Consider the following 13,926-nt stretch of genomic DNA (forward strand, 5'->3'; position numbering starts at 1 on the left):
AATTATAAAACACAGACCAGTATTTTTTCTAGGCATTGTTTTATACTATACAACTACTCTTGTGCTTGTTTGGCTGAAAGAGTAGTATCTTTGTGTATTTCAAAACTTACCAGGAATGGGAAAGCAAACCACACACAGATGTGACATACTTAAAGTGCACATGCACACAGTGCAGAGCAAAAATGGCCAACAGTACTTCATCCATGGTCTAACTCCATCTTCCCTCAATGACACAAGACTGGGACACTTGGTACACTTTCAGCACCCAGGGGGAAGCCATAAGGCCTCCTTTGCAAACGCTGAGAAAAGAGGTTACTGCTCATGCTATCAGCAGGCCGTGTACAACCATAAACATATTGTAACCCATTTTAAAACAGTCAGGAAGGGCTTGTTCCAGCTACTAAATTCCAGTGGAATCACTGTACTGTGACTGCTCTATACAATCTCCACGGTTTCAAGTGGATAAACCCACTTTTCACTCCTTACAGTGAACAAGTGGTGTGTTAAGACTACGTTTTAGCAACACTATGTTTCCTTCTGCAAGTCTGAGAAACAACTTCAGGAAAAAAAAAATGGACATTCTTGCCTATTGGTTGTAGTTCAGGCCACACCTTTAGAGGCACAGGGAGGACCAGGCAGTTCAGCTCCTTAGTTTTCTCTTGCCTAATACAGACTATTAAAATTCTTTCATCCAGAACAGAAATTTTAAATAAACTGCATGAAACAGAAGTGGGGAATGCATTACAATGCATACCAGCTACTCTGCACTGTGGAGCAAGTGAATTTATAACTGGTATAAATCTTCACTTTTTTCCACTCCTTTTCAGATACATGCCTAAGCTGGGATCTGAGTGGATACAAATTCCAAGGAATTTAAATCATTAGTGAGAAAGTCTGTGAAAGAGATGTGCAATTAAGATTTGTTCGTTTTGTTGTTATGCAGATTTGATGGTTTTCATTTTCTGATCTTTGCACTTCATCAGCTTTATGATACGTCATATGGTGAAAAGACTGAAATCGTGTTACTGCTTCTGACTTCTTTTCCTTCTTCTTAGTTGTAAAAAAGATGAGAAATGTTTGTACTTCTTTGTCAAGAAACTTTCTTTTAAAAATATCTTTCCAGTTATTAGGAATACGAGAAAGCTCAGAGCAGTCAGGTTGACAGCTGTAGCCCTGGGTGAGATACTGGTGTATAGTACACTGGTTCTGCTTGCTGACTATGTTTCATCTACCACTCTCAATAGCAAGATAAAGTATATTCCTTTAGAAGTTCCTATTTCTTTTTCATATCATGTGTGAATGATTCTTTTTACCACCACTTTTATATTTGGTCTGTTGATAGCTGTAGTTTTATTTTTAAATGAAAGAAAATAAAGTAGTATAATGTTTCCTAAGCAAAAAATCAATAAAGCATTTTCAAGGCTAGGAGAATTAGTAGAAAGTGTAAACTTCTGATAAGAACACTTTTCATTTTCTCCATTACCTTCCTAGACCCCAAATTAGATTTTCTAATGATTGTCTTGGAAAGACTTCTGGTACACACTCTTAAAAGACTGACTACTTAGAATATCTGCAAGATTTCTAGTGTTCTCTAATACAACATTCAAAGCAACACTCATATTCTAAGAGCTACAGAAAACACACACATTGATGACAAGAGGTCTAAAATAGTGTCTGTTGCATACAGGTTTTTATACAACTGAAGTCTGGACACATACACACACTTAGCATGTACAAGCATATTGACTAAAAGCAAGAACCAAACTAAAACACATACCTGCCCAGTACGAGTTATTACCGAGTTACCAAACTATTTTCTTCTATCATATCATGGGAGGAGAAAAGGGTTCAGTCCATAGCACAGAGAGAGAATAATTTCCACCCTGTATCATATCAGTGATTCATAACCCTGGCAGCCTGGTTTTGTAACTAGCCATCCCTTTTTAATTACCTTTTTTTTTAAGCTCTACTAATTCCCTGATCATAGAAATCATTTGTCCCAAAGCATTTCTCAGTAACCTGAGCCTTCTATCAGTCCTGCATATATTTTGGTGCCAACACAAAGCAGATAGAACAGTTGCCAAATGTTTTTTTTCCATCAGCCCAAATTACTTCAATGCTTTGAAGAGTTTCAAGGAAAAAAAGCCTTGGAAGCTGTCACGTATTTCAAAATACCTTTTGCCTGTAGGGCTTCCAATGCTGGAGCACTCTGCGAGTACAGCAGGTGCTGTCTCCAGCCAGAATTTCACGCAGGTCTCTGACCGAACAAGAGCCACACACTCAGCACTCAGAGGTCAAAACAGGCAAAAAGAAGCTACACTCAAACCTGCCAGTGACGAGCTCCTATCCATGTGATTGTTACTTGCTGGAAAAATACTTTTATCTATTCTTTAAACTGAATTCTCAAAATAACCTAAAAAACCAGACAGTGCTACTGAAAGATGAATGTCTGAATCAAGGTACCAAGACACAACCATGTCTATTAAACTCAGCAACACAATGTGAGGAGAAGCCAATGCAGCTAAACTGTTAGTTTGTTAAAATAAATTGCCACACAAAAACTTCATAAGGCATGGATAAGACAACTGAGCCATCCTTTGGCTGACACAATTTGCAGTTGTGGAGAAACTTCTGTGTAGGCAGGATATGAGTGAACCTTTTACTACAGCCAAATGACCTGCCTCAGGGTTAACACATGGACCAAGGCTCAGCTGCCCGAACAGAGATGTCTTAACTCTGGTTAGGCACCTCAGTGACACTTCCTCCAGCTGAATGCCACTCCTGAATGGCACTGGGGGCTCTGCCCATGATTTGTCAGGCCTGGGAGTATGTTTCTGGTGCCACCAAGCACCTACAGCATACACAGCTGGTGGGATGGCTGGGCATGAAAGCTGGAAGAAAATGGTAAAATACCTGTCTTAAATTGGAAATGTATTTAACTAAAAATCAACTCCCCAAATCAGCGTCTTCCTCTTCCCAAACAAAAATTAAGTACACTATTTATCTCATGGTGTGTTTTCCCTTGTGCAGTGATGTACAATCAAGGACCATTTAAATATACAGGCCAAGGTTTTCCAGAAAGGGAAGCTGAAATGCATCACCTCCATGGCCTGGGAAACCCAAGGGTGAAGTTTTCATAGGAATCTAATTGCCCAAAACAAGATCAATTGATTTTAATCTGCAAATCAAGGTGGCCCATGATCAAAATACTTCAGTTCCTTTGCCCATAAACTTCTTAAAGTTGTAGTCTAAAAATAATAATAAAGCAAGTAAAATAGTAACATAATTTTACATCAGTGTTATCTTCATGTTGTACTCTCTGTAGGCACAGCAGACTTCTGCCAGTATGTTTTCAGCATAAAGTTTTATATATATTTGAAACATTCTTTCCACAGTCAGTAAAGAAAAGTCTGAAGGCACCCAGGGTACCCAGGGAAAACTTACATGGAACAGAAGCAAATGAATAAAATGGTTATAATTTTCTCACTTTGTAACTAACAACTTTGTTTTTTACTCCTTACTTCTTGGTAGCAAAACCCTTACTTTGATTCCAGCAAAGGAAAGTATCACAGCAATAACCAACTTTAGTCCATTTTCAACATCCCAACCTTATCCGTGAAATTACAAGCGAGGGCAAAGGACTGTGCAAATTTGCTGCCATATATTTCTCTCTTCAGAAGGAACTCCTTTGTTCTCAACCCTAGCAGTAAAGGGAAGTCTTAAAGAGTCAAAAGAGAACCTTAAAACCTTGCCTCTGTTGCCTCATGGAGAAACAGGACCTTCCCCCCTTGATCCCAAACTAGGGCGCCTCAGCTGAGGAAACTGGGGATGCATGAAGAGCAGGTCCAAGAACTCACTGGAGAAGAGACAGATGTAGGGGTGACAGTGATGACAAAGAGCTGACAATATGCTGTTGTTAGATGGATGGAGATCACCTTCTTTTGCTTACCTCAATTATGTAAAAGGAAAACTTAGGGTAGCTAAAATCTTACCACACAGGGAGGGATACAGAACTAGTAGTGACTGAAATGTGTTACCAGGCTAGTATCAATGCTGTGCAACTTACACTAAATAAGGTCCTGAGTGCATTTTCATGGAGGAAAAGTGCCTCTCTCACTCACGTGGACCAAAGTTCTAAATGAATATTTTGCATTATAGTATTATCATCTACATGCAAAACACCCAACTCACCTTATGAAGCAGGGTTAGAACTACACAGCTCTCTGGAAACTGACATAGGTCACTGCTCAGGTATGGCACAACTGAATTCTGGGTCCTATCCCTTAGTTCAGCCTCACTCCCTGCTGTACGAAGGGTCTATAAGAAGGTCCACGATAGCTCCAGGGGATTATCTAATCTTCTGTTCAGCTCTCATTTTAAATTTATACACACAGAAAAATCATTCTCATCTCTAAGAGCATTCTAACAAAAAACAGGGTGTGTGTTTAAGGCCTAAACGCTGGGCATCTTTCCTCTTCTGGAAAAGGATTAAGTCAACGTCAAGAAAGGCAGAATAACAAAACAAGACCATATTTGATGTATCCTATAGAAGCTAAATAGCAATTCTTCAAGTCATAGCCTGCAAAAGCCTCCTTTCTGCTATTCAGCTGAAAGAGGGCGTTTTCTTTGTTTTTAAAACTTCAACCAATTCATATTCTTTACACCATACTGGATTTTTAAACTTGATATTCGTAAGATGCATTTGATCACTTATTTTCAGTTTAAGGCACTAATGACAAGCAATGCCATACGAAAGGTTATGGAAAGCTTTCCAAGTGTTACCAAAATGCAGAAAAATTGAGTGTTGGGTTTTTCTTAATCTACAGTTTGCTAAAGTAGTTTGTCTGTAACAGGAGTAGTCACCAGACTAGACTGGCATACATGGTGGCTCTGGCTTGCCAGAGCAAGCTGTTCTGACCCAAGCCTTTTTCTGCACTGCTCTTAAGGAATTCATGAATCCACCAGTTCATTAGATACAACCAGTAACACAAATATGAACATTCAGTCACATAATCAGACATATCCTTCCTCCTTTGTGTTGGACCGAGTTGTTCTCCCAATGACAAAAACATCAGGTTATATTTACATGTCTAATTGGAAAAGTAATCCTTTCTGATTACCCCCACTCTGAATCAGGAAGCTGAATGAACTCATTTTGCAGCCACCCAGTCACTAGATGAGATGCAGATAAGAAGGCATCCCTGGCAGTGGGATAGAAGCAAGCCTTAAAGGAAATCACTCTGTGTCACTCACTGGATGTTTTGTGAAACTACATCCTTAATTAGTCATGGAATGGAGACACAGGGCAGCACAGTCTTTGATCCTTTGACATCAGTCACCTCAGCCTTCTCCACAACACTTTCCCTCCCCATCAAATACATCCTTTAAAGGAAAATTAGTAGCTCTTATATAGAATAATTCTTACAGTAAATGGTATCATCAAGTATGTTCATTACAACAACACGGGAGTAAGAATATAGATCACAGTCTAACCATTCCTGTGATAGCATATGAGAAAGCTTCCAAGAACACCTCTCAAAAGACTATCTACAGTCTTGCTTAGGGCACAGGCCCATTTCCCTTTAGCAACTCCAGAGTGAACACATCAGCCACAGCTTGGAATAGCAAGGAGGAAAGACAAAACTGTGACAATTTGTAGTTACCCATAAGAGGATCCTGGACATTTAGATACAGAAGTCTGAAGAAGACTAACTGCAAGTGAACTCCTGTCCCTCCTGCATGTAAAAGCCAAAATCTTTCCAGTGTTTGAAGTGCTTAGTTACCAGTACCTATTTTCTTGAAGGGGGAAGGACAGATCCTGTCTGGTTGCACAACTGGTGTCAGCAGCTGAGACTCATCTTTTACATCATGGGACTGGCTTTCCTAACCAAGGACTGATTTCTGGAAAAAGGTGAGTGCACTGGACCAACCAGCCAATTGGCAAAGATGCTTTTGTTCTGACCTACACAGCACGGTGTCACCAATTCAGGAAGCTTCTGGAGTGCTTTTGTAGTAACTTCTTAAAATGTGTGACTGAGGACCTAACAAGTGAACCAGCTGGGCCTCATACTTAGAAACAAGGGAGAACAAGACTTGAGATAGGAAGGTCATGGGCCACCTTTGCTGCAGTGACCATGAGAGGCATACCCTGTGAAGAAGAGCAAGGCAAAAAGCATGATTACAAGACCAGAATTCAGGAGAGCAGTTTTGGCCTACTCAGGAGAATCCCATGCAGAGAAGAGTACACAGGACAGATGGCAGATTTTTAAAGGATCACCCGTGCCAAGCTCAAGACTGGCCCACAGCAATGTACGGGAAGTTGGGCAAAGGTAACAGGACAAGACTTTCCCTCAGCTGACTTTTGGGAACTCTGAAATGGGATATTGGCGAGGCTGCTGGGCCCTGATGGGTATTGAGGGAGCTGGCTAATGACATTGTAAGGCCTCTCTTGGCAATTTTTGAAAGGTTGTGGTGATAGGGGATATTCCTAAGGTCTAGAAAAGCGCAAATATACCTTCCATTTTAAAGGGGGGCAAGAAAGCAATCCAGGGACCTACAAAGCTGGTCAGCCTCACCTTGATCCCTACAAAAGTGATGGAGCAAATCATCCTGCAAACCCTTTCTGTATGTAGATTGGATGAAGGTGACTGGGAACAGTCAGCATGGATTTATGAAGGAGAAATATGCTTAACCAGCCTCATAGCCTTTTATGGTGAGATGACTTGTTCAGTGGATGAAGAGAGCAGTGGACACTTTATTGTGGCTTTAACAAAGCTTCTGACAGCTTTGTTCTTGTAACAGCCTTCTCTTATCACAACCTCACTGACAAACTAAGGAAGCTGGGGCAAGGTAAGAGGATAGAGAGCTGGACTGAAATCTGACTTGAACAGCTGCACTCAAAGGGTTATACTTAGTGGCATCAAGTCCAGTTGAAGGTAAGTCAGGATCTGTGTACTCCAGGGACTGAAATAGGGGAATGCACTGCTTAACATCTGCATAATGACCTGGATGACAGAACAGAGTCCATCCACCCTCAGCAAGTTTGTGGCGGATGCTCAGCTGGGAGGAAAACACCACATGGGTATACTCTCATTCTGAGGGATCCTGGTCAGGGTAGAGCAAGGGGCTAACAGGTACCTCAGCAAGTTCAACAGAGGGAAATGCCAATCCTGCAGCTGGGGAGGACTAACTCTAATCATCAGTACAGGCTGGGGGCTGACCATCTGGAAAGCAACTCTGAAGTGAGGAACACTGGGGTTCTGGTGAACACCAAGCTGATCAAGAGACACCAATCTGCATTTGCAGCAGAGAACACCAACAGCCTCCTGAGCTGCACTAGGAAAAGTGCTGCCAGCAGGTTTTGGGAGGGGATCCTTCTCTACGCACACATCTGGAGTGCTGGGTTCAGTTCTGGGCTCCCCCATTAAGACAGACATAGACAATACTGGAGAAAGGCCAGTGAAGCACAACAAAATTAATCAAGAGACTGGTGCTTTCAAAGAAAGAGGAAAGGCTGAGAGATCTGGGACTGTGTAGCCTAGAGAAGAGAAGGCTTGGGAAGATCTTATCCATGTGTCTAAATACCCAACGGGAAGAAATAAAGGCAACAGAAACCAACTTCTCACTGGTGTTCAGTGACAGAACAAGAGGCAATGGACACAAAACAGAATACAAGAAATGCTGCTTAAACATAAAATAAGGAAATTTTCTTACAATGAGGTCATTCAAACACTGGCCAAGGGAATATGTTGAGTCTCCATCTCCTTAGAGACATTTAAAACCCAACTTGATGTGGCCTTGAACTGACACGGCTCTGTGTAGGAATCTCCAAAGACCCCTTCCAAATGGAATGATTCTATGGTTACATTTGGTAGAAAACAAGTAAAGACCTGTTAATTTGATTATGGGATACAGAACAACCATTGTATTAATAGATTTTATCTGTTCTAAGGCCCTGCAGCATGCATCACATACATTCATATTTGGTTCATTTGATGCAGGTGGTCAAGAAAGTAAATTGAACATAGGAAGGCAGATCCTAAATATTTACGCTAATAGCTGAATAAACATTAAGGAAAACTGACAGATCTGGAGCTAATTCTGGAATGCATTCAGTTCAGTTTGTAGGAGAAGCTGAACCTAAGTCCACCCACCAAGTCTGAGCCATGCTAACTAGCTAACACACAACTGTTTTGGCTTTATGTGAAGTACAGTAAAAACCCATTTTAGAAGTCTCTGGATAACTTCTTGGTTAAGTGCCACAATTGTTTTTATTCAACTGGACATGCCTTCTCTACAGCTCAAGTTAACCCAAGAGATAAGGAATGATACATCCAGCAGAAAGAACTCACAGGAATACACCATATCAAAAAAGTAATATCCTTGCCTTATGGGCTAACTCCTCTACTTAAAAAAACAAAACCCATCATACTGGCATAAATAAGTGGTATATTTAAATTTTAATTTTAAAAGCTTCATTTAAAGGGAGCTGACTTGATTACAAGCTAAAAAAAATCCCCTGGAAATGCCAGGGTATTTTTTTAGGCCAGGAAAGTCTTGCACTAACTTTTATTCCTAAGATAATGAAAACCGTATTACGTTGTCAGAAAACTAAAACTGGCCTCCTAAACCTTGCTGTTAGTAATCAGATAATCCTTATGACTTACTGAAACAGTTACTAATCAATTTATCATTTAATGATTTATATTGCCATAAAACCCTAATCTCTCAGCATGTCTCTCTGCCATTTCCTTCTCTCTTTAATCATTGATGAAGCACGAGCCTCTCGCCTTCACAGGCAAGTTTGTTGTCATGCAACCAGATGACTGGGTCAGGATCAGCGAATGCTGAAGGTAAGTGTGCTATCTGTGGGCATATAAGTGAAAGTCATCTTTCACACACTAATTCCAACAATTAATGTCAATAAAACCTAACTCCAAAACTGATAACCAAGACCAGTGTTATGGGTAGATCAGTTCTCACAGATTAGCCGACCAAGAAGTATCCCTTAAGCTGCTTAATTTTACATCACTATTTTATAGTCTTGAGGAATCTTACATTTGCTGTAACTTTCGGTATGTAACTATCCAGCAATTCCCTGTAGCAATGGTGACTACCAAAAATTAAGGACTAGACTGGTAGTGAGAAGGAGAGATTTGATATCTGCCTACAAAGAGAGATTGGCACTAACCTCTGGTTTTTCTACCAGTGAGTAGTACACCACTGAAGTCTTTCAGACCTGTAGCCTGGTTACAAGATGGGCACACTGTGTGGTTAACAAAGACACTTACAAGAGACTCTGCATACAGTTTTAGGCACACCAAACAATAGTGCTTGAAAGGGGCAAGACCCTTCAGTTTCCATTTAAATAGAAAAGCAAAACCTTCATGGTCACATACCTCATTGCAACATTGCTGCCATCAATAACTATTGGCCTCAGGTTGTCTCCATCCTCTGTCACATCCTCCTGCAGTGGAGACTCTGACCTCTGAGACTCTATGGAAGATGCTTCACGCATTACACTAGTGTTAGCATTACTTACAGTCTGATCAGTCTCAGTTTTATTCCCAAGTTTGACAAGTTCTCCCAAAATATCATTTATTAAAGCATCAGTACCAAGTTTATTTAGTACAAGTTGAACCTGCTCTTCAGAGTAACCCAACTTAAGTGCAAACTCCAGTTTGGTTTGATATTCTTTCACCACATCAGGAGGCTTTTTGACTTCCTTAGGTACTATCTGAGCCTCTTCTATCCTAAAGTCTTGTAAGATTTCATTTCTTTTTAGTATATGAGGCTCTAAGCAAGGAGATCGGCACAGCTGTCGGTGAGTCTTAGGCAATAAATGTGACTCCGATGCAGAATTATTCAGTCTCTCTGAATCATTATCAGAATTTGTGCTTTCTTCAGAGTCACAGCTGGAGCTTCCAGAAGTCTCTTCAGACGCCTCCTTTTCTACGTCTTCTTTCCTAGAATTAACCTTATCCATCGTTGGCTTCTCTGCCATCGACCAAGGTACAATTGCATTTATTTGTGTGCCAGTGCTCCCCACATAAAGGTGGCCTAAGTCATGCCCCAGATGATCCTTCAAGCCCATGAAGCTGCTGCATGTACTTGACTCCACTTTGCTGTTTTTCTTGTATTCCTGAATATAAAGTGTTCCGTATTCCTAAAGAGAAAACAAAAACGTTGCAACTGGTTACATGCATTACTTGTTTTCTGTTCTCTTGCTGCTTCCTCAGAACTGCATTTATTCTCTTGCAGCAGAGAAATAGGACTTCTTTCTTTGTTTAAACATGGAGGGCTTTCTGTGGGAAAAACTCTTCCTAAGGAACATCTATAGCTAAGTGGATAAATACCTAATCATCTGTCTTTTGAATGTATCAAATGTTTTTACTTACACATTTCTAGAAATGGATTTATGAAAGAATATGAAACCAAAGACTCCAAGTTTACCTACTGTAATGCAGAAGCAGGAGTAGAGTCATTATTTAAAAACAATGAGATATTTCTTCTAGCATAAGATTGTGTTGTAACAACGAAAAAAAAAGTGACTATAAAATACAAACACTAGAAAAGGTTTTCAAACTAAATACCTTAGACTATGTTGAACAGAAGGAAATTAAGAGTAGTGCTAGATTCTCTGGCTTATTAGTAACAGAAAACACAACTAAATAAAAACTTATTGGCCCTGAAAGACACCATCAGTTCAACTGAATACACTCAAACTATTTCTGAATTCCCTTATAAAGTGATAATTAAGTCAAGAAAGACTAATTGCTCTCAACAGAGTGTTGTATTACTAACACATAGAGCATTTAGGGACATGGATTGATCTAATGGCCAATAAAGCCAATGGAAGTCTTTGCACTAATTCCAACAGACCATTCATCAAGCCAACAAGGCAACAAAATTAAAAGCTGATTTCAGCTCCTGCACTAGACTTGTGCAAGCCTTTTGATAAATCAAAACTATACATGTATAGATAGGAGCCACTTAGGAAGAATGGAAGAAAAAAAGTTGCAGTTTTCTGGACTTCATACACTTGCCATGCTGGATTTCCCGGAGGAATTTTGTGTAACAGCAGTTATACAAAAGTTTCATCGCAAATATTACTTCAACAACCTACATTTATAGGCAGATTGCTACCTCTTTCCCTTACTTTGTTCTTTTCAACAGGAATCTTTGCTAACTGATTCAATAAAGAAAATAAAACATAAATTATTTCTCATAAATAAAAATGGACCATATGGACCAATTGTACTGCAAGGTTACCATGAAAAAGAAGAATTTAAATTAAGGAAAGACTATGAAACAAAGAGTTCTTTCACACTTCCATCTTGTAAGGCAGAATATAAAGCAAGATATAGAGACAAAGGACTTCACTTGAACTTGACAGATACATTACAGACACAAATTTCATCAAGGAGGATATACTGAGAAAAAAACACTGTGTCAAACAGTCTCTTGATCTATACTAATAGAAATTACAGGTATGTTTCATGAACAGTTAAAATTTCTGTCAGCAAATACATTAACTCTCCCATCCCCTTACAGGTGAGCATTTAAGATTGACCCAGTATCTTTAAAATACAGTGTATTTTCCTCTTCTTGGGATAAAGATTTGAGAGTGTGCACCAGAGAAATTCATCCAGGCTTAAGATTAGAGAGAATCAAACAAACAATCCAATCCACGGTTCAGTAAAAGTAGATTCTATAGGCAGGGAGTGCCAAGACATCACCATTGTGGTGGAGCGTCCCGGTTATGGGGCACATAAACTTAATTTACCTAAACATGTCTAGTTAAAATAAATAAATCTTATCGATCATCAGTGCTTTCATCTCCAACACCTTAATCCAGGCAATACTGATAGGGAAGAAAACAAAGTTTTATTTAGATATTATATTGTTAGAAGGCAATAGGGCTGTAATTCTCAGGCAGTGTATTAATGAATGTTACCTTCTCTTAACTCAAAGCTTTAGGATTTCAAGCAACCCACAGATTAAACACAACAAGAATTTAGGAAATGGACCTTTTCACATGGTGATTTATTAACTAAGATAATACACTTGATAGCACAGAGCTAGTAACAAATCACAGTATTCCAATAAAAGGATACAGTTAAAAAACCAACACTGTGGCCTTCACAGAACTGACACACACACACACACACACACACACACACACACACACACACACAAATTAAAACAAATCGCAAACAAGCAGCCCCTATTGGAAGCCAGGCTGCTTAGCAACCGGCCTCTAGTTGCTAGGATGCACTCCTTTAACATACCATCATGAATACTAGCACAGCCAAAGAATAATTTGGTATGAACAAAAGCCCATGAAAGAGAGCGGGACTTAAGTGCGTCTGGTTTCCCCTCAGAGAACAATGCAGCTGCCAAACCAATCTGGAAGCCCCGACATCATTGTTCCACCAACCCCACAATCTGCTCTGACTCGAGGAAGTCTAGTTAATGGGCAACACTTTTAAGCTGGACTGAAAAGTTGAGCTGGCTCATGTACCGCTGCTGCAGAATACAGAGAGATAATGGGTCACTGCCTAAATCCGTGTACTGTGAAATGTCATTTTAGTATTGAACTAAAAGTGAAGGGAGGGGTTTTTTTGGAAATGGGGGGGGTGGGGGAGGAAGAAGAGGTTGCATATTAACAGCATCAAATACTAAAAGCCTGCAGTGCATAGATTAGAAAGAGAATTTTTTTTTTTTTTTAGTGTTAGTTAAAATAATACTTAAGTCATTCTCCAATCACTTCTTTCTTGAGGTTTAAGTGATTTACAGCAACTAGAATCATAACACCCTCCACTGGGATTCAAAGAAGTCACTAGCATATGAATGTGTCTGAAGACCAGGCATTATATGAAACGTACTTCAGATGATTTGCACATCAACTGCATATGAAAAATGACCATAGCCTGAGCTTGGTCCATTGTTAGGAATATATACATAGTCAGCCTCACATCTATCTGCTTTAATTCTCCTGTCAATCTCCATCGTGCTCCAATATATAACTACTTGTTTTGCAAAGAACTCTACTGTTTTTCAGAAACTATTTGAAGAATAGAATAATAAAAGCAGCAGCTTTAACATCTCCCACAGATAATATGCAGTCATTATACTACGGCTTTAAAAGGATTGTTAAAATTGTATTTGTACTGTAAATCCAAAGTTAAATATTTCTGAAATAGTTTTGCATAAGCAGTACACTATTCTTGGCATTTGGCCTAAACCCTGCATGCAAACTGCATTTATTTTCAGACAACTTTTTACAGTGCCTGTGAACTTTGTACATCGTATTTGTGGTCAGTAGCATGTCTTAGAAACACTACACTTTGGAGCTCCCATCATTATGTCCTTTATGAGATTCATTGACTAGAACCATGAAAATCAGATGTCACTGTTGAATGCTGCTGATTATTTTGTCTTGGTTTGGTTAGTGAAGAGCAACATGCCAGGCAATCAATTTGAATGAATCTGTATTCCAAATAAACCCTAGTGTACCTATATACAGGACAATGAAGCTCATGAAAACCAGAAAAGGTCACATTTATCTAAGGAGTAACATCAGCTAAGAACTCCTTTATTTACAAGGAGCTTTTATTACACACATATTGTTCGAAAGTATGCTGACTGACACAAATGCAATACAGCTAAGAAAAGTATCTATTAAAAATTCTGTCTCAAATGAGAGATGAACAAAAATCATCCAAAAAATTCCAGTCAAGAAAGTCTTCACCTTTTGGTTATGCTCACCACAGCTCAGTAAAAGAATTTGTATTTATGAAAAAGTTACTAAAATGGCTAACTCCCAATTTAGACATACTTATGGATAAGTTTTAAACTGTAGCCTGTTCGAAACTACAGCATCTCACACCGTGATCACTCTTAAAGGCTTAAAATACTGTATGT

The 13,926-nt window shown here is 39.4% G+C and overlaps 1 protein-coding gene across 3 annotated transcripts in view; it reads right to left on the bottom strand.

Annotated features, from left to right (window-relative positions):
* Window positions 1–13,926, bottom strand: part of ZC3H12C (zinc finger CCCH-type containing 12C) — a 44,613-nt gene that overhangs the window by 14,743 nt on the left and 15,944 nt on the right. For 2 of the 3 annotated variants that reach the window (XM_069014252.1, XM_069014245.1), the window contains exon 2: window positions 9,399–10,165. The exons of the other annotated variant lie outside the window; for it this stretch is intronic. In XM_069014252.1, the coding sequence (XP_068870353.1) occupies window positions 9,399–10,093 (695 nt within the window). In that variant the 5' untranslated portion in view covers window positions 10,094–10,165. The remainder of the gene's footprint in view (window positions 1–9,398; window positions 10,166–13,926) is intronic. 3 annotated transcript variants of the gene reach the window in all.

The sequence above is a fragment of the Aphelocoma coerulescens genome, chromosome 1 (genome assembly GCF_041296385.1).
Source record: "Aphelocoma coerulescens isolate FSJ_1873_10779 chromosome 1, UR_Acoe_1.0, whole genome shotgun sequence".
In the NCBI taxonomy this organism is placed as follows: domain Eukaryota; kingdom Metazoa; phylum Chordata; class Aves; order Passeriformes; family Corvidae; genus Aphelocoma; species Aphelocoma coerulescens.